At 41.8% G+C, this 21,906-nt stretch overlaps 3 protein-coding genes across 3 annotated transcripts in view; 2 read left to right on the top strand and 1 right to left on the bottom strand.

Annotated features, from left to right (window-relative positions):
* The window catches only part of evla (Enah/Vasp-like a), a 103,176-nt gene that overhangs the window by 75,825 nt on the left and 5,445 nt on the right, over positions 1–21,906 (top strand). The gene's annotated exons all lie outside the window — the stretch shown is intronic.
* mis18bp1 (MIS18 binding protein 1) lies at positions 47–7,440 on the bottom strand. Its single transcript, XM_062522866.1, has 16 exons — positions 6,217–7,440; positions 6,010–6,135; positions 5,426–5,724; positions 5,248–5,321; positions 4,861–4,982; positions 4,595–4,685; positions 4,309–4,412; positions 3,780–3,937; positions 3,365–3,437; positions 2,400–3,255; positions 1,835–2,001; positions 1,476–1,615; positions 1,161–1,309; positions 862–943; positions 418–475; positions 47–329 (listed from the first exon to the last, which is right to left on the bottom strand). The coding sequence occupies exons 1-16, from the start codon at positions 6,953–6,955 to the stop codon at positions 223–225; spliced, it is 3,345 nt and encodes a 1,114-aa protein (XP_062378850.1). The 5' UTR covers positions 6,956–7,440; the 3' UTR covers positions 47–222.
* Positions 7,557–12,801, top strand: im:7136021 (uncharacterized). The gene is made up of 4 exons (XM_062523672.1): positions 7,557–8,415; positions 8,576–8,770; positions 9,435–9,648; positions 12,295–12,801. Exons 1-4 carry the CDS (start codon positions 7,746–7,748, stop codon positions 12,500–12,502), a joined length of 1,287 nt encoding a protein of 428 aa, XP_062379656.1. The 5' UTR covers positions 7,557–7,745; the 3' UTR covers positions 12,503–12,801.

Genomic DNA, 21,906 nt, shown 5'->3' with positions numbered 1-21,906 from the left:
ATTACAATTATTTAATGGCACAGAAAGCCATAATAGTTGTAATGTTCAATCTTTTAAAGACATATCCACACGCTGGTTAAACACTGATAGTTTATTGCAGAGAAGTCCATTAAAAACCGTAAAAAGAAAAAAAAAACATTTGATCTGCCCAAAAAAGGTTCATAACTATATATACATCTATATTTCTTAAAAAAATAAAAATAAAAAAAAATCTCAGGCATTTCAGGCATCAGAAAAATAATAGTCCTCCTCCTCACTTTCTTCATTTGGTAAAGATGGAGCCTCCTTTTGAGAGAACATTTCCCAAACAACAAAGGAATCATCTTCCGCTGAGGAAAAACAAAGAACCATATAAATACATCCACCAGAGATAGACAAATCTATTGAAATGTGACCATTTAACTTCATTTAACATACCAACACGTGTCTTCTCTGTCTGTTTCACTGAAGGAGAAGGGGCGCAGTTCTTGTCTGACTGTACACAAAAATGAGAGAATGGCAATCATCAGCAATGTGGCTACTATTTGAAGAGTTTGGTTCCAAAACATTATATCTCCATTTCTGAGAACATTAATAAGTCATATTATTTAATTGTGTATTTCAAGTAATATCAATAAGATGGTGGTAGTGTTGTTTTGAATGAATAAAGTTAAATTTAGTAAGTTTTTGCTATAAAACTTACCATGCAACACTTAAAACACAACACAATCTCTGATTCTGAATATATGCAAAAACAATGACTGGATTGCACTGTTTCACAGTCATTCTCAGTTTATGTTGTATGTAAATCCATTAATATGCCGGATATGTTATCCGTTTCATGAACCACACACTAAAGTATCAACACTCTAACCAGCATACCTTTGTATTAGCCTGGGTGCCTCTCCCTTTGCCCTTTTTCATTTTATTTTGGAAGTGGAAGACGTACTTGTCGTTGTCATTCCTTGAGTAGGAAAAAATAGTCGTTAAAAGATCCAGATAGACATGGATATGGTCATAAGATAAGGACATAGGATCGTGTAAAAAGCTATAATACAGAGAATATCATTCATTTTTTGCTGGATAATACCCGTGATATGTGGTCTGAAGCCTGAAGCTTGTGTAAAATAATCTTGTACAAATAGGCATAGGAATGACATGGAAAAGGTGCATAGCTGTACCTGTCGATCGACGGGAACATGCCAGGGCTGATGTGCAGACACTTTGGAGTCTTCACCCCCACAAACATGTTTGAGCTAGAGCTGGGAGTCTGAGGGTTCGCCAGCTGACCCAAGGGATCCCCATCTCCGCAGTCCGAAAACGTGGGCAACTTCATTTCAAACCACAAGATCAAAAGAAATGGATCAGTATTGGAAACGGCAGTGCACCAACCACTACATGAACGGTCTATCAGCTATGCCTTAAATCTCCCCAACAATGTCTAGTATTGTTGCAACACTATGTTGGTGTGAGCTCTAATAACAATCCTGTGATACCTTCTTAAGTCTCTTCTGCATAGGTGAGCTGGTGAAGATATCATCGTGGTCGTCTTTGGGTATGTGGTCCAAGACATTGCGAATCTGCTGTTTCCTTCTCAGTGTACCAGCTTTGGCTGTGATCTGAGGCATCTCCTTGACTGCACAAAACAAAAATCATTTTCAGCTACGTATCAGTATGGTATTTGGAAAATAATGTCATGTGTTTAAATCTGTGCAGCACTAAAAAAAAACAAAAAAAAAAAACATGCTCTGAAACAGTTAAATGTGCAGTCAGCGATCACTAAGTAACTTTAAAAACGTTTCCTAACACAATGTTTCTACTACTGCTGGAAATGTTACCCAGAGGCCTCTCATACCTGGTTCCTCAATGGGCTTAGGCTGCTTCTTCTGTCTGGACTTGGTGTGGGAGTTCTGTTGCTGGGCAGAGTACTGCTCTTGGCACTCCTCTGGAGAACGAGTGCCCACCTCCAAGGCAACATTTACCCAGAAGGTGGGAGAGTACTTGGGCAAGGAGCTGATGGCCCTGCGGAGAGAACAGTTGCATCAACATCAACGGAGTATACGAGAGGACTTTTGTTGAGTTCTGGTCATTGTTGTGATCATGCAGCTTTTATCAATAATAATACAAATTTAAAAAAAGACGACATCTGAGCCAAATGCACCTCATGCATGCATTTCTGCTTTCTCTGAAACACAGCACAAACTCTAGGTTTTACTCTAGTAGTAGTAACCCTGTACATATGAGAGAAAATACTATATTTTTACCAACACATATCAGGTAAGAATTTGTGAAGTCAAAAGATAACTCCACTTGCAGGGACAGTCATCTCCAACACAGAACAACAAGCGTTCATTGGTAAACTGAAATATTTAGACACACTGAAATCCTCACAAAAGTGTTCAATATTATGCACAACTTACTTGTGAAGCTTTTGCTTCTCTTGATCCGTCCACTGGCTGTCGTCAACTTCCTCAGTATTATCGGTTTTAGTCCCCTTCTTGCCTTTAGGTTTCCTCTTCTGCTTGACACTGCCCCTGTCAGGCATAAAGTCTTCGTTGGAGATATCTGCGGCACTGTCATCCGCTGCCGGTAGTTTGTTTTTGCGACGTCCTCTCCTGGCTCGGGACTTCGGCGGTCCCATCACTTGCTGTTCCGTGTCCGAAGGGGACGGCGAGGTCACAGAGCTGCTCCTTGTCTTGGACCTGGAGCGGGAACTTCGGCGCACAGGCTCCTCTGTGTTCAGCAAGAGTTGTTTTGGTGGTCTTACCTGGCGGCGAGGTTTCGCTTGACCTTCACCATCCTTGTGAACAGCTTGCGCATCTGTATCTGTCGAGTCAGAACAGATTGCAGACTGGTGCCTTGGTGTTCTTCCTGGGCGGCGACGTTTCGTTTGAAATTCACCTTCCATGTGAACAGCTTGAGTGTCTGTATCCGTCTGATCAGACCAGACTGCCACTTGGCGGTTTGGTGGTCTTCCATGGCGACGACGTCGTTGCGTTTGACCTTCGCCATCGTTTTGAAAAGCTGGTGTGTCTGTATCGGTGCCATCCGTTGGTGGTGAGGCACTGGCAGATCTCCTACTAGATCTCCTGAGTGCTCCCTGCTGTATCCTCTCGTTGGGGTGTTGGCCCTGTGTCTGGGGCATTACGAAGGTGGAATTCTTCTGCTTTTGGGATGGAGTCTCGTCAGTCTGCCACCTTGGTCGCCGATAAGGCTTGGCTTTCCTAATCAGCTTTGTCTCCTTCTCATCTTGGCTAGACATGCTTGGACATGTTTCTGTATGGACAGGAATTTCAAAACAAAAACATTTATAATAACAAATATTGTAATATCCTGATTTTTCGAAATGAGAATAGTATAATCAAATACAATAGTGCAGTATTACCTTTTAGGGTGACTATGGATTGTTTTTTGCCCCGCTTTTGCCGAGGTTTTTCTTGTGCTTCACTGTTCATTGGCTGTGTGGAGTAGTGTAACAGTGATGAGTTTTGTGCAACCACTTCATCCTTTTCTACATTCATTTGCATGCAATTCATGGGCAAACGATATTTAAAACAAAAAAAATATGTCAAGGATTTCAAGAAAACCTCAACATGTGTGCAACTGAATATGTAACAAAAAAATATATAGTTTTACAAAATATTAAATATCAAGGTTGCTAATTGCATCACACTGTCCTCTTAGGAGTCCGACAATACTGAATACACCCCCCAAATATTAACAAACAAAAAGAGACTGTTACAGCACAAGACACTCCACTCTAGAGAGCAAACAATCTAGAGATAGATACAATTACTCACCGCCTGCACTATAGAGTAGTCCTCAAGAACCGTGACGTTCAAGTCCTTGTCCACGACAACACGCCCCCCCCTCCAGTACTCCAGAGGGGGTTTGATGACACGGCCGCTGCGAGACAGCTTCTGGCTGTCCCCTCGTGATCTCTCTGGTGGGGTCTCATCTGAAGGACGGACAACAAAGAGGGCAGAGCATTTCAGAGCAACTCTCAGTTTTGAATATCAATGCAGAGGATTACAGACAGGTGGTAGTACCATGCCTACAACTTAACCAGCACTTCTTCTGGATAGTGTCAGCTGTTAAACAACAACAAAAAAGGAAAACTAAGATAAACCTAGTTCTCAAATTCTCTGCTCCTTTATTATTTTGTAATTTCCTGTGTATTAGCCGCATTGTGTTTGAGCCACAGGACAGTGTTTTATGCAAGTTCAAGGAAACAAGACCCTGTGTATTTACCTCAAAGCTGCGTATAAGCCGCGGCTAATAGTTGGGAAATGACGGTATGGTTAACATGCATATCCCAGTTCTACTTACATGTAAACTTGGGGGTTACCGGCTTCTCTGGCTTGGTCACTTTCAGAGGCAGCTTCTTTCGCTTCGAAGGCTTAAAACTCTCTTGACTCTCGTTGTGATTTAAGCTGTTATAAGAACAAAAAGAATAGTCAATATCATAAATCAAGACATTTACCAGACTCATTACCAGAATGTATGAGCAGAGCAGAATTGTAAGACCATCTAATGAATTAACCATCCTCACAATAAGCTGATTCTAATTTACCAAACACTGGCAAGACAGACTCAGTGACAAAACACAACATACCCCTTTGACTCTTTTAGATATGTGTTGAGGTACTGTTTCCACATTTGAGGGAAGCCAAAGAGAAACTTTTTCAGAAACCATTGGGGTAATCCTACAAAAGGGGAGAAAATCAAAAAAAATAAATAATAATCATTGTTATTCCTACAAATCTGGATGGATAAAGGAAACCCTACTGGAAACCAATGGTGTGACCCACATTATGATATACTTTTCATTAGTTCATAGTAGTTCAACCTTCTATGAACTATTCATTAAAGTCTACTAACCAGATTGCAATTTGGTTGACATATTTCCAACCAGTATATAAGTGCTTCCAGAGACTGTTTTCAGGACATTGCTTGCAATGCGTTCAACTATACTGTTGCTGTGCCAGGGTGTTTTGTTGTCACTGAAATAGAAAAGCCAAAGTAAAAAAACGGTGAAGCAAACTAGAGCTGAAAACAACAAGCAACTGAAATCGTACAATATGTATTATTACAAATGCAAATTGTAGCAGCTCTCGTTTATTCAGTTAATTTGTGTGTGCTCTCCTTATGCATTAAAACCAGTAACCGTGTTATTGTTAACATCTGGCCCTGCCAATTGAGTTATGGTGAACAAGTGCATGCACACACGCACACTCACACAGGCATAAAATACTGAAATCAACTTACACTCTCTGTCCGTCAACAAAAAGTTTAGAATCACTCAGCTTCAGGATCCAATTCTTTAGCTGAATCCCCTCAATCTGTATAAGAATACATGAACACAGGGTCAGTAAATGTTCAACGGTCTGTAACTGAATGGCATGAAACAAATGTATTGACCTGTCATTGGCCTGCGTGAACTCACCATCCTTGGGTCTTGGTTCTCAGAGTTACTCTCAAGGTCAGAGTTCACCCTCTGCTTTTGAGGAATAGCGAGACGTGGGGAACCCAGCAGTACAGAATCATCCAGCTGAGCTGGAGCACAAGCTTGTGAGGAGAGAACACCACGCTTTCCTTTGGCTAACCTCGGCAAAGGAGTCTTTCTGACGTTCTCTCTTTGGCCGGCAAACACGGACCGGTCACTGCAGGCTACATCTACACTGTTATGGATATGTGTTTCATCCATAGGCAGTTCCATGAAGGGCTCAATTGCCTTGACATTTTCTAATGAAAACAAAAGGGATGGCAAACATCTTCACAGTGTGCTTACAGCTATGCAATTTAAGTTGTTAAGCAAACTCCTCAAGCAAGTATGACCTCTTTGTAAACTCAACAAAAGATCCAGTGTACATTGAGAGGAACTATCCCAATTCAAATATAAAAACATGTTTGTCACATACGCATCGTTGAAAATGAACTTCAAATTAAAACAATTTAGACAGTGATATACACATCATATTGCACTGACATGGATATCTGATCTACAGTGTTGGAGAAAATGTAACATACCTTGCTTTTCCGATGTTTGGTACAAAACATTTGGTTTCAGAGGACGCCTCTCTTCTTTTTTCATCAAGGCAAATATTTTAGCTGGAGACTGCATGACTGCCAGCTTTTCCAACAAAACAAAACATCCTGTGAGGGACAAAGACATATGAAACTGTCAATGAAAGTAAGTAATGACGATGTAGACCTACAAAATGTCAGTGAACTCACCGTTTGGAGTGCACTCCGATTTACTGCTCCCGCAAGCTGTTGGACTTTCATCAGCACTCGCATCGGCTACAACTGGTTCTACCGAATCCGACCTTTCAGCTGGAGTGGATCGGCCCATAACCTTGACATTTCCATGACCCCCATGGAACCCCGCATCCGACTCGCAATCGTTCCCCTCTGATGTTGGAGATTCCCCGGGAGAATTTGGTGGGGAAAGGGTGAATGCATCCGTATCATCCACGGAGGATGGATTTTGCTCAATTTCCATCATATTGAAGTCCATGTCATCCCGTAAGATCCTGTGTCTTGGCATTCGGTCTTCATGTACAACGGTGCTCTTAAAAGGAGTGTTATGGTTTGACACTTTGGCTTTCATTCTTGCAAAGATCTTTACCGGGGATTCGCATTTACCGAACCCAGTTGCCCTGAGAGCAGTTACTGCTGGGTTGATAGAGGTTTCCATACATGATGCTCTCCCGTTGTCAGCGATACAGCTGAGCGCACAGGTGAGGTCTGGACTTGAATCCTCGCAGGCTGTGGAGTTGAACACTCCTTTTCCATGTAACAACCCCAGCCTCAACGAAGACTGAATGTTGCCATTATGAGAAACGCTTTTCTGTTTGACCGAGTCTTTGCCAGAACTGTGTATATTCACTTGCGCTGTGTGTCGGGGAACACTTTCATAATAAGCCGGATCATGGGCCCGGTAAATGTTGCATTTAGACGGAGACAGAAACATAGCTGCCTGCTAACTTATACTTACTGGGGTCTAAGAAGATGGGTAAAATGTCCTCTCCTAGTTAACGATAGCCAGTTAGCGAACATAAAGTAGCCTGGGAAAATGCTAACATTAAGTTAGCTACATACAATATGTAATTGTTACCGACATCGAATTCAAGAGCAAACCAACTAGTTTTGATGCTAGTCTATTTTAAACCAATTTAACCAAAATTCACCTATCCGATGTTAAAGGTCACACGTAACTAGCTGGATAAAAAAGCTATCTTCGAGGCTAGCTAGCTTAACGTTCCCCTATCACAAGTGGAATATTCTAGGCAAAACACTAAACGGTAGCTCGATGCTTCGAAATAGTCTCGAAAGATTTGAATGAAATCAAATGTATCTGAATCTAAAGAACTGTGTAAATGTCACATAAAACGAATTTGTGCTTAGTTAGTCATATAACTAAGAGCCCTATGCTATCGGACCATGGTGGACATTTGAATTTTTCGCGCATTTGTTTTGATTGTGTCACTTCCGTAATCTACGTCATTGACCAGCGCCTCCACTGAGGATTGGCGCATGCTTGATGCTGTCCAGTGCTGAGCCCTATGGCTGAGCCATGCTGAAGCCATGGCTGAAGCATGTGTTGTTGAAGGGACTGATGAGCCATGTGACATATCGCCGTTCTACTCACCAACAGCCGTTGACAGTGACTGGAACATGTGGACTTAACATCAGATAACAGGGGAGATGTGTGTACAGTTACTTCCTTAAGACAATGCTGCTTATCTAAGACTGTCACCACCATGGATGTTTTTCGTTTACCAGAAGAAGTATGGATGGAAGTTTTCAAATATCTGTCAAAGTCAGACAAATTGAATGTTCGCTCTTGCTGCACATATTTCAAGCGGCTGGTAGACCATCGTTCTCTTTGGAAGAACGAGACCATTGTTCTACGAAGAGTCAAGTCGTACAAGTCAAATTTCTGGAAGACCCTAAGTTTCAGGATGCTGACTAGTGTCATCGTCTATGATGCCAATGAAAAAGAGTGGAAAAAGATTGTTACTTCCCTACCATGGCTCAGGTCTGTTATAGTAGATTTATCAAATGTCGACTCAGATGATCTGACGAATCTAAGCAGTTTGAGGGATTTAAAAACGTTGACCCTCCGTTTTGTGAGTGATAGATCTGGTCTGGGAAAGAGCTTGACATTGCTCCCCCAGCTCGAGCAACTTTCTGTGTGTTTCTACATCGCCTTCGATCCCGTCAGGACAGGACTTCTGAATGCCATATCTCAGCTCTGCAACCTGACATCGCTACGTCTTCACGTGGGTCGTGATCCCATTCCTAAACAGACACTCCACGCCATGTTGAGGAGCTTACCCAAGCTTAAACATCTTTCTCTCAGAATGTGGACAGGCCAGGCTCTCCCTGACGACTACTTGAATTTGTCCGGAAAAGATTTGGGTTCACCAGGTGAGTAGCCTGAAAAGGTCCCAAACTGAAAATGAAGTGATTTCGGACCAGCGCAACGGGTTTTTTTTTACGTTTGAAATAACCTGGTGGCTATGCCCCACTAACATTCAGCAATATGGGCAAAGTGTGTGTGGTAATCATATCAAACTCTTCCTTTAAGATCTACACGATGGAAATGGTCTCACCAGCCTTGAGCTTCTGAACTACTTGGATCCCATGTTGTCACCTATGGCTCTGGACCATCTGCCCTTTCTAGAGAGTCTGACAGTGAAGTACGACACTACGGTCAAAGGGCGAGGCCACTTGAGATCATGGCTGAAGAGTCTAACCCACCTCACAGAGCTTACTGTTAAAAGTGAGAACCAGAGATCTGTAAAGTTTAAGGAACAGTAGGATTTTGGCCAACACTGGTACTGCAATCACTTTCAAAATACTGTAGAGTGGTGTATCCCCTCCCCCTCCCCACTGAGTTGAAGTTGACAACCCGGATGCCGAAACACTACTGACTTCATGATTAATAGATAGGTAGAGGGTGGCGCATCAGGCCAAAACACACAGTATGAAAACATCAACATCAGTTGAGGGCTGCAACTTCAATATCCTGGCCGGAATGCTGTTGTCAGTGATATAAGTATTTGAAATGAGCATGATTTCTTGATGTCTAGTGACATATCAGGGCCATTTTATGGTTAATTGAAATACATTTCTTACATACGGTTCCTTTAACTTATAGTTGATGCTTCAGCAAAAGAGATCTAAAGAAGACAATGTTGTCATGGTCTTTGGCTGTGTTTACTGTTTAGTAATTCATTAGTGATATTATCATTTAATAAGTCCAGATAGTCATTTTCCTCGTCTTGTATTTCAATGAGTTTGGGTTTTGGGGTAATATTCAAAGTCTACCAGTAGGCTACTAGGCTATAAACTTAAAATGTGAATAATTATTCAATTAAATCAAATGGAATCTAATCATCACAATTGCAATAAAAACGTTCTGCTTTTCTGCTTTACTCTTCCAGAGGGTCATCCATTCCGTGGCTATGCTAGGTCTTTGCCAGGGACTTTGAGAAGTTTGTCTCTTACTGGTATGGTGGTGACACCAGGGGCTTTGCCATTGGCGGCAAAGAAAGTGCCAGACCTACAACACCTACACTACGATCCATTTGATGTCAAAGGCGACATCATAGCTGAGATCCCAAGGCTTTTCCCTCAGTTACAAACTCTGAAAATCAGGTGTGTATCAGTGCTTAATTAAGAATTGGGGTCATTCCATGTCAAATAAGATAAGATTGTAGCTGCACTATCTCAAATGTTGTTCAAACTTTGTTTCTATCATGAGTGGGTCCCAAAAGACATCGCCTGCCAAATGTTTTTGTTCAAATCCCATTTTTTCAGCCCTTGAGATTATTTCATATCCTTGATATGGAAAAGCACAACAAATGGGAGGTACATTTAGGCATTGATATATTGAAAAGTGTTATTTATTGCCAGCCCAATATTTGTAGCATGGAAGACACGCATGCTCTTAGTTTGTTCAGCAAGCATGCTCTTTGATTTTCTGTAAGACCTTAGACCTTATTTATTTTATGTCCATTTAGTGTCAATTGTTAATACAAATGATATAGATGCAATATCTTATTAATGTTTTGCCAATATTTGAAGTCTACAAGTATGAACATTCATATATTGATATATTAATAACGATTATAAAAGGTGTTTTTTGCCAGTCATTTTCCAAGGACATACACATGGTACAGTATGTATGGTTAGATCCCAGGGCATATACATGGTAGGTGTTAGGACCTCGTTAGGAAATCGTTGTTGAAGTATCTTGTTGTATGTACACTTGGTGTAGTAAGCGTGAAACAAAGTGTCAGTGTTGTGCCATAGATAAATATTATGCATAGGTATAACAATGTAATGAACTGTTTTTATTTATGAATGTACAACATTGGCACTTTGTACTAGTGGGACAAAATATTGATCATATGGTTTCTTCGTATGGTTTCTTTTTGTGATACGTTATAACACTCTGCCATCAAATATCAATATGTTTACTAAAATATTCAATTGTACAATTCATATTCTAAATGGACTCATCCGTGATATCAGGACATCTCAACTCAGGCGTTTTACAGCTAGTAATCACTCCTCATTTTACATTGAATTGTCCTATGCACACACTCCATTTATTCAAAGCTAGAGAGCTGCATCTTTATTATGTCACATTTGAGTCGCAAAATGGAGTAAATAGAGAGTAGGGTGAATGTGCAATTCTATACGAGACATATAGACATAGAAGCAGGCTTTACAAATTCAGGTGTGCACAAGCACATAATAGCCACTGTCTAATCTCACTGTGCTCTGCTGTCGAGTGAAGTGTTACGTTGCTTTGCAACGGGAGATGCCAAAGCTAACATTGGAACTTTTTTTTGTGGGCGATGGATGAACAAACAAAAATCTAAGGCCCTGTCCACATTAAGCCGGGTAAATGTAAATAGGCATATTTGAGGTGAAAACGATCTCAAGTCCACATTGTTGTTTTCATATAGTTTTTTTAAAAAGATGTGGAATCCACACTAGAACACAAAAATGCCATAGAAGTGTTTGTTGTCGTTGGTGTCTGGAACACTCCATTTGATCAGTATCATGGCAGCTGTACTTCATTGCATCTGAAACTTTGCGTTGTCACTATCCACATTGCAATGCGAACCCTGTATAATAATAAGTATAATTTTCGGTGTCAGAATATGGCGTTGTAGTGTGGACAGAGGGCCCAAACGGAAAAAAATAATCATTTGTATTGTCATGTATGTGGACAGGACATAGTTAAACAATATAAACACAATTTGGTGTTTTTAAACAGGATTAATTGGTAGAAGAACTGTAGTAAAGCAGTATGGCACCCGTGATCATGATGCTGGTAGCAGATATCATCATGGCTTGGAACTGTGGCACTTGGCCTCTGGTGCTATGCCGAATCATAGCCATGGCAATATCTGCCAGTCTTACTCATGCCATATTGCTTCATTGTATAATGGAACTTGAACATTATATAGACCGTTTCAAGACACTTCCATTATAAATATCATAGTTGTTCCCACCAGGTTTCCGTTTTAGCATTCCATGTGTTATCTTAATGCAGAGGAAGTAGTTTGAGAACAAAGTAGAAGTAGAATGTTCAAGCATTGTTTTTGTTTATCTTGTTGAAAGGGTCAGTAGACAAACTGAGCAAATCTGAGATAGTGCGGCAACCTTTTTCCTGGATTCTGTCTGATTTGATATGGAACTAGAAAAGCACACCAACCTCCGCCAAGCACCTCCTGGATCCATACGGTGATCTGGATCACTCCCAAAACTGAATGGTTTCCTCTTTGAGTAATTTCAGACATTTCCTGAAAATGTCATCGAAATCCAGTCGTAACTTTTTGAGTTATCTTGCTAACATACAGACAAACAAACAAACCCAGATGAAAACATAACCTCCTTGGCGGAGGTAATGACCCAATTCTCAATGGCCGGGTTTCCCAGACTCATTAAGAAGCTCTTAAGTGCTAGGAACTTCTTAGGAGCGTTCTTAGAACGTTCTTAGAGCTCTCCTAAGACGTTCTTAGCACTTAAGAGCTTCTTAATGAGTCTGGGAAACGCGGCCAATATCAGTGCATGCAAAAGAGCAAGTCAGTAAAAGCATAAAATGCATATTTCTTTGCATTTGTTTTAGATTCACTCCAGCTCAGCATTATTGTGTTAATAATATAATTTTTTTTTCCAAATATGCATTTGTTTAAATTTAGTCTAGGTTTGTTAAATGACTATTTGCAATTGACTAAGTTCTGTTTCTTCTTTTTTATCTTTATATCTGTTGTTCCACCATATTAGATCCAACGGTATGTCTGAGAGGGACTTGTTCAGGCTTGGAGAGATGCGGCAAATGAAGCGGCTGGTGTTTCTGGATGGACGTAGTAACCGCAGCCCCATATCTTCAGATTTGTTGCGCAGATTTCAAGTCCTGACAGACTACAGAGTCCACGTGGTTCTTTCAGGTGAAGCGACAGACCAGGCTGCCTGTCTTTGCGACTTTTTCTGATTGTACATTTTTTGTATTTTTCCCATATTGTCTATTTTGTTATATTTGATAACAATATTTGTTCTGCTGCAGCATTCCTTTGGTGAATAAAGCAAGTTAACAAATTAACTGATTAATGCAAGTTTGTTTAAATCAGAAAATTTGAGTTATGTCTTTGCAACATTTTGTGATTGTACATGTTTTACTCAGATTTTGTATATCAGATTTTTAATTTTTTCCCATATTGTCTATTCTGTCATATTTGATAATAATATTTGTTCTGCTGCAGCTTTGGTGATTAAAGCATGTTGACAAATTAACTAATTAATGAAAGTTTGTTTTAATCAGAACATTTGAGTTAACTTAAATGACTAGTGGATGTGGTATTAAATGGATCATCCTAAAATCATATATTAGCACCAAAGTATGTATTCCAGCTAGACATACTTTCTTCCCCCCCCCCCCCCCACCCCCACATTAGCTCAGAGTCTAATGTAGATTCAGCTTCGAAAACAGCCCCTAGAGGGCAGTACTCTCACATGAAACATCACCAAACTTGATCAGCAGTACCCCATCCCCCCCTCTGTTTATGATGTCAGCTGCAGTCTCCACTCCTTCCCATGCACACATTATCTTATCCTCCTTCAAATGATCAGCTAAAAGTCCCATTTGCAGCAGGTTGTTTTCAGCTGATTTCTGATTTCAAATCGGCTGTGGAATGGTTCTATTGTTATGTAGGCAATTGTGCAGCATATGTGGCCCTCACTATATTGTGTCATCCTGTGCATAATAGATCTGATAGACATTTTATGTGCCTGTCATTTGGTTGCATGATAATATGCGTCATGTAGGGTTTTTTTCCCCCAGGAAAAGTAAACAGGAACCAAACTGGTAGCAGACTTTCAGAGGGTGGGTGGGGAAAATCCTTTTGTCCACCATACTGTATACTGCACACCACTGCACATGTGGCAAGAGGATTGTTTACGCTGTAACAATGTACTAAACATGCTGATTGGGAGCTATTTCTGACATAAACACTGAGAGCGGTTGAGGCAGACAATTATTTTACAACACGAGATAAGCTAGGCGAAGTGTGAGAGAGTCAAACACAAGTGGATATGATTCTAATTGAATCAACTCATGCTCACAGTACACCCACTACTGAATTTTGATGCCATCTACACACTGTTGAATTGCTCACATAAAATTGGAGAAGCCTCGACTGCTGCTAGGCAGTTCCAAATAGGCAAGGCAAGTTTATTTATACAGCAAATTTCATACACTGGTGTAGCCTACGTCAATGTGCTTCAAGGGAAATCATTTTGAGTAGTAAAACAATACACTAATGTCCATTGATTTGGCTTTATTCACCATAACCATCACCACCATGCTGGTGAAAAGAACAAAAATGTGATCTATAACGAAAACTTATTCATTCAAGGTGAATTTCATCCACTGGCTAGAACAGTGTTCTGTTTTGTTCACCGTTCAGTGTTTTGCTGTGGTGTACATAGACAAGTCAAGGTTGTTAACCAATGAACAATTCACAGTGTACTAAATCCTGGATTTTACTGTGTATGATACCTTCCATTTTGATATTCCAGAAGAATCCTGGGGACTGTTCGCGGTTATCATTAAAAACGAGACTCCCAACAACTTGCCCGGAGCTAAAACAGTGTGATGAGACATTAAGACAGAGTTATTAGAGAGAGAAGTAGAGAGAGAGAGAGAGAGAGAGAGCAAGTGAGCGCACACAGGGATGTGAATCCTGAAATGTTTTGACATCGGCGGAGGATGCTTTATCCGAGCTGCACGTCAAAGAGACAGCGCAGGAGAGACTCTTAATGAGACCGGAAGCAGACTAAAAGTTGTCTAACTAGATCACAATTAATTTTGGGCCGACGCCAGGGGAGCGCCGTGGTACATGAAAGGCATAGTGTTCTTATGTCCTGCAAGAAGAGAGAAGGAAGAAGCTTGTGTCTGTGAGGGGGAACTGATGAAAGCAAGTAGAACAACTTCACCCCCTCAGGCTGAGCCCAAGTGTGTAGGCTACATAGTATATGTGTGTGTGTGTGTGTGTGTGTATAGGTGTATAGATTTCTCACATGGCCCTGTTATCTTATGGATGCATGGTGTTAAAAGTTATGCAGTGACATTGGGGTAAATATTTCCTGGCTCCTGGCTCCCCCAGATTGTTAGCTTAAATTTTTACTTATACATTCACCTCTGTTCGCATTACTAAAGAACCTTGTGCGTCATACTAAACATAGGCCTACTTTACAGTATTTTTTCTCTGCAAGCGACGTCAAAGTAATTGTATGGTACATCAAAGCAGAGAGTCACGTGTTGATATGTATGATCAAGGTCTTGCGTCAACAGACACAATCCATACGGTGGCCATGCAATAGCTGTTACAGACGTGTGCTGTTGTATTCTGCCACTCTGAGAGATGTTCTGAGCCATATTGGCTTTGTCTTGCCTGATATTACACCAGACATGCGGTTCTGTCGTGCCCCCGTGAGAGTTCCACGGGTTTATTGAAAGTGTGAAGAGTCCACCACTTACCAAGGTCAGCACATTCATCATCACACAGAGAGGACAAGGAAAAACAAACGCTGATGCTGAAGAGACATGGGGGGGGGGGACTCAAAACCCAGCGGACTTGCCGTATAGAGACATGATCCGTGAGTGACCACACTGACCCGTGCTTGCTACTGCCAGTGGGCTTCACAGGGCTGTAATGGAGTGGACAGAGGTTTGGGAGTGAGTGGAAGGGGGATGTGGGGCCCAGAGGTGAAGACCTTCAGCCTCAAAGTCCTCTTAGTCACAGTCTCGAGAGGTCCCTTCTGAACCATGAAAACAGTAGCAAACCAATGATAAATAATTTCACAAACTGAACAATATTTATACCCTTTTCCTGACAACTCTTATCTTATTATCTTATAATGATTTTTGTTTTCAAGGCAAGGTTTTTAAAAACCATATTTGAAATGTTTGATCTTGAGAAGCAGCTAAAGAGGACAGGAGAAAAGGCTGCTGCAATATTGTGTCTAAAAGATGTCATTTGCATTGGAAATAATGACTCGTCGACACCAAAGAAGGCAGAAATATGAAAAGAAAAAAAACGCAATGGTGGAGTGAAAGCAAGTTTCAAAGTAGTGCTTAATGACAGGCCATTGGCATATAAAGCACTACAGGTGGTATTCTCAAGGTTACGCTTCACCACCTGTAAATAGTTGAGATGCATCTTTTTTTGGTGGACGACCCGCATGGAGCTTTTAATCTGGTTCAAGTGGACAAGTTTTTAGCAGTGCTGAAAAGCTGGTGCAAAAAATGTCACCGTGACTTTCAGAAAACAACCTGAGGAGTTCAAGCGAAGTGCTTTTGTAATTCAGTATGGTTTGATTTTCTCCCAAGGGGGTCAGTCACAAATCCTGTTTAACCACGCAGGCCTCCTCTCTCCATCTTTCTTCCCATCGGGGCGGCAACGCCAGGAGGGAAGACGAATAGGTGCGCGGAGGTCAGATTTGATTGGCTATTACCTAAAGTGGAACGCCGTGTCACACAGTCATATACGCACTGTATATATGCAGGTGAATGCGCATTCTGCTCATGAATTAGGATATCGATTTTGTCCAGTGTCAGGGATCCGTGGGCTGGCAGTGTTGCAGGCCTGGAGATAGATCACCGGTGGACGCAGGTACCCGGCCCTATTCTCCAGCTACCTATTGACAGCTGACAACAAATCCAAGGTTCTGCCGAAAACACCCAGGAGGATTCAATTCCACGAATAGCTTTCTCCATGCAGGCACATGCAAAAAGCACGGGCTGCAAAAAAGCTCCAGATAGATTTCCCATTTACTAGATCCAGTGTCTCAAGCATCTGGAGTGCTGTGTTTGCAAGTAATTAATTATGTGGGCTAAATTGAGGTGCTCAATCATGTTATGAAGTCCAAATTGCGCATTTCTTGTCTTTGAGGTCAAGGCAATGCTAAAATCATTGCATTACATACCTGAACAAATTCTTTGAATTTTCTGTAGCCTACAAGATGATGCAGTGTCGATATGTTTTCTTGGACATTGAACTGATGGAGCTTTGCTTACGATTTTCTGTATTATTGGAAAATGTCTAAAAGCACAGCTTGCAGTGACAGTCTTTTGAAGGCTTTCAGCAGAAACTAAACCAATCATGGCTTCCCAGTGAACAAGTACTGCTGAAAAGAGAGATCATTTAAAGTAAAGCCCATTTGCGAAGGTGCACTAGCCCTAATGTCCACTGGCCCTTATGGAAACAGAACAGACTAGACTACAGTACATAAAGTCATCTTGCACCTTATGGCTACGCCAGTTAATGGCTCATATTTGCATGTGTGTCATGGTATATATTCTGCAGCAGTTTTCAGACACTGATGATAAAGACAACAATGGTGAGGCGGAAGAGGAGGAGACTACAGATAACCATGTTTTATTGTTCTGTCAGGCTATAGTTAATAGATGCCATTGCCGAGGTTCAAGATTCGGGACCTGTATATTTATCATTCGTGTTGTTGCAGAACTGCTGTTTGAGTCTGTGTGATTCACTGTTAACCTTTTTAACACAAAGCAAAACAGACAATGAACTACAAACAGGGATGGAGAACAAACATCTTTGTTTCCTCAAGGGCATAAGATACTCTTTCTCTCTCTCTCTCTCTCTCTCTCTCTCTCTCTCTCTCTCTCTCTCTGTGTGTGTGTGTGTGTGTGTGTGTGTGTAATATACACATTCTATATTTTGAATATAATGATTAAGGTGGACTGACATAATATCTGTGTGAGAGAGTGAATTACAGTAAATGAAACAATATTAATTTAGCCTAGATTCAGTTTTATTTTATGATGAAATACCAGGTTCTCCACCTGCATAGATCAAACCTGGTACCCGTTGGCAGCAATGAATAACTACAATTGGAAACAATACTCTATAGTTAAGAACTCACAGCTTCTATGTTGTACAATACAAGCCCGTATCTACCAGCAATGTGCTTTGTGAATGAGATATTCCAGTAGGGCTGTGTGTCTCTAGGGATAGCCCATAAAATGACTTCAGAATCCACTCATATTGTTGAGCTTTGGACACCTGCTGATGTGATTGATCACCTTCCTCTGAGGAATCTCCCGGGGACTGTGCATTTGGGCAGAGACACAAACAGCCAGGAATGGAACAGGCAGCAGATGAGGGGCCTCTGGGTTTACATTCTCACAGGAAAGTGTAAACAAAGAGTCTGCATCGGCAAATTTCACTGCCCCAATAGTGTGCGTGTGTTGACAGTCGTAAGCCTTTCGTCTGAATCTGATTTTATGGGATTGATAGATGGGGACGCAAGTTAGACTCAGAAATCACTAAAGTTTGAACCATGCTTAGAGGGACACGACACAGAACATCATTACTTTTGTGGAGAGAGCAGGTCATTGCTGAGACTGTTATACGGCTGTTATACACATATGACACTTTTCGTTGGCCATTTTGTGACTCTAGCTGAAACGGTAGTGAACTGGACCGCTCAATGGTGTTTTTTGCCCCCAACGGCACCTTCCAGGCAGCACAGCCTAAAAGGAACTACCTTTACCCTATTCCTAACCCTAACCCCCTCAACCCTTGTCCTACCCCTAAACTGAGGGGAGTAGTGCCTTGAAGGCAGCGCTGCCTGGAAGGCACCATTCAGGGCAAATAATACCAAAGACCAAACTGGAACTCAATAATCCATCTTTTGTCCAGAAGTCAAGGTGATTTCTGCTGGGCAAGCACTGGCATCATGTAACACCTCATTAATACTCATTGTTGAGGGCAGTTGAGAAATAGTGTTAAGAGCCTAAAACTGCATGATCAAGTGGTATCATTATAGCCATCAGCAGTATATAGTACATTCAGCATGTGGACGATGAACAGGCCTGTTCTGATGAAGTAATTCTTCATTCTGAGTGTGATACACTGGGTGTGCAGTGTTGACATATTAACTGACCCCTCAAAAGGCTTTTCATGGCTCTTTTGACTTCCCTATATATCCCTCTGATTATAGCTTTTTCTTTGCTATATCCACTGATTCTTCCAGATTTCGGTGTCCCAAACTGTCCTCGTTCAACTCAGCTCTTGGAGCTGAGAAAAAAAAAGTATGGGGGGGGGGGGGGGTAAAACAGAAAAGAAAAGAAAGGAAAGCAAAAGAAGGAAAAGGAGAGATAGCTTGGCCCAGAGCCTTAAAAAAATGACAGTAGAGCATAGAAAATGGCTAGTTCGAGTAAACAGCTTCTCCATTCTTATCAGAAAGCAATTTGTTCCCGTGCTGACTAGTGCGGGTGTTATAGGCCCCACGACATCTGCACACGGTGACACAGGGTTTGGGGTGGGGGGGGGTTACTGCAGTAGAGCGCGAGAGAGAAAGAGAGAGAGAGAGAGAGAGAGAGAGGAGGTGAAAAAGGGAGAGACAGTGAGGAGAGACTGCCTCGAGAGCAACCTAACTATCTTTTAAAGAAATCTGGCTCGCTGTTACAGGGTGCGCTCTGGTAGCCCATTGTAGGCATGGCGGGTTCGTCTGTGGCCCTTAAAGGTATGTGGAGAGCGCACAGCGCACAGTGACAGCAATACCTGCCAGGCAACAAAATGGCTTCCAGCGACATAACAGGGATCTAGCAACTGATATGAACTCCCGGTAGCCATCTGAATGGAGTTGAAGATGGGCTGGTGTTTACAGAACAAGTGCGGCAGCAAACTGTGTACTGTGAAGAGGCTGTGTGACTGAAAGAGCGTATCTGTGAGGCACGGATCGCATCTTGAACCCTGCGTCACACACGCCTAATATACCAAACACATGTTTTGCGTTGCACCAGAATGTTGGGTCAGGCACAGCCAATTACAAGTTAAGTTATTGTGGAGGACTTGCAAATGCCTTGTGAGGAGCAATCTATTTACTGTTTTTCTTTTCCCGTTCGCCACAAAACCCGACGTGTCCCTATGATGAAGCTACCAGCACAGAAGCAGACTTTTTATCTTCCCGACAGACCCATCCTACAGCAGCCCTATGGATTACCTGCAGTTTTTTTTGTTTTGTTTTGTTTTGTTTTGTTTTCTGTTAAAGTAGCCCATTCCATTTGAGAAATGGCCACATGCAGGTCATTCTTTACCTGGAGCCATGAGAGTTGAGACAGGAGAGACAAGTGTATAGTCTCCCAAAATAATGCACTGCCACAGTTAGGTGAGCTATGGTGGCAAGGCAACAATTACAAAAAAAAAGGAGAGAAATAGCCATTATTTCCAAATTATGTATACAAATGACTATGCTCGCTGGGGAGCTGTTGTGCAAAGAGGCCAGGGGAGTATGTGGGATCTATATTTGAAATATATACACTTGGCCAGATTGCATGGCCCCAACACACAAAAGTATGCTGAGAATACACATTCTAATTATAGCACTGTAAAGGCTTGAAATGAATCCGTTCATTGTATTGTCAAACAATTGGCAAGCGTCCGCTTTTTAATTGGATAATTTGTGTCAAAATGGCTTGTTATCCAAAATGTTATAATGTGAAAGAGTCTCCTGACCCCTCTTGTGACAATTTAATTACGCTGAAAATTGAAACGCCGCGGACAAATGCATTTGGGTGGATGGGTGGGTGGGTGGGGGGGGGGCAGTGGGTTTAGTGTGGGTCTTGTCTGTTACGCAAAGACGACTAAAGTAACAATACAGTCACCCGCAGAACCAAAACTGACCCAAATGTGATGCCTGTTTTTGAATCTCGGGCACATGGGAACGTAGACTCACAGGATCTTGTCTCTTCTTTGATCTCCTGTGGAAAGAGGATGGTGTGACCTAAATGTGCAAGCCTCATAGTTTAAGACTTGATGCAGCTGGTTTTCAAAAGATCTGTCTGTTAAATAAAAATCGAGCTGTGCACTCTCCACCACCTTGAGGGTTGATCATAGACATGGGAAGGTTGGCCTGCTGGAGCTCAGATTGAAGCAAGCGCTATCTCTGGTGTCTGTGGTTTAACCCGTGGATTAGGTGGCTCTGATATCATGCTGTGGATTAAATTGACCTACCTCGGCTGTTTACTCATTCCATCCCGCACCTCATTTCATCGTTGTACTCCTCCTCTGCTCTGTTGTGACCCCCCCCCCCCCCACCTTCCCCTGCCATCCTTCCCCAACAACACCATCACAGATAGTTCTTTGATAAGCATTACATATAAGTAGTGTTTTATATGAGATCCTGGCTGTTAGTTATTATTTATCCTTACCTGCTAAGTTTTTCTTGGTTGACTTTTTCTACTTTTTCTATCATTCCTTTACTCTGCTTCGTTACTGCATTGTAATTCAATGTCTCTCACTCATTCAAAGTGACTGCTTGTGTTATCTTATGGTGAATGAATCTTAATGCAATATAGTTCAAATGGAACTGTAAGTGGCTTAAAGTAACATGATGTAGGAATTCCCCTTTTTGTCAGTTTTCAACAACCTGGGTATCCACTCATCTGCATTATGCTCCTACCCACAAAAACAATGTTCCATACGGTAGTGCAATACCAGCAGTTCTGGGTACACATCAGTGACTCAAAATTAAGTGACTCAATTCTCTACACCGTATGTTAGTATGGCATCCGCATGAGTCATCCATTATTGCAGGGTAAAAAAAACTACATGTGTTGCTTTCAGAGGACACAACAGCTGTGTAAACTCTGTGGATAAATATTGCTATATAGCTTTTGACACAATGCAGATGGCCCTTATACATGCATGTCCAAAGTGTTTTCACACCTTACATACTACTGAAACATTACAGCATGTACTACTGACTACTGAATGCATGCTCTTGAGACAGAAAAAAGTCTCCCGGGTAGGAGCCCACATGGAGAACTGCAGGATTTCTTCTCAGGCTTGTCTTTGTTCAACAAAACCTCTTGGCAACCCCCGAGGCTGTCCTAGCGCCTGCACAGGCCCACTGGAAGATGAAAGAGTCCCACACACACACACACACACCGACACACACGTGTCTGTGCCCACACGCGAACAGCGAACACGTATGTAGTGTGAACAGTTTGAAGTGTTGGTGTAGGATGTCATCAGGGCTCATCTTCACACACTAAATACATGAAAGTCCTTAATGAGGTTATACATACTATATGTGTGCGTGTGTGTCTGTGTGTGTGTACACCCCTGTGTGATGTATGTGGCTCAGTGTTTTCTGAGGAGGGGTTGCAAAAGGTGGGGGAGGCAGAGGCAGAAGCAGTCATGGCTGAACGCCATAGGACCATTCTTATTTTATAAGTTGCTCAAAGCATCGACATGTAAACTATAAATTAATGATCACTTCTCTTTGCTTGGATTCTAATGGCCTGCTCCGGAGAGACTTGACAGAGAAACCGACAGATTTAATGACCAAGGCCTCTATGAATAA

Source organism: Sardina pilchardus, chromosome 20 (genome assembly GCF_963854185.1).
Source record: "Sardina pilchardus chromosome 20, fSarPil1.1, whole genome shotgun sequence".
Classification (NCBI taxonomy): domain Eukaryota; kingdom Metazoa; phylum Chordata; class Actinopteri; order Clupeiformes; family Clupeidae; genus Sardina; species Sardina pilchardus.
Note: the sequence above shows the minus strand (reverse complement) of the source record. Positions and strands in the feature narration are given on the sequence as shown.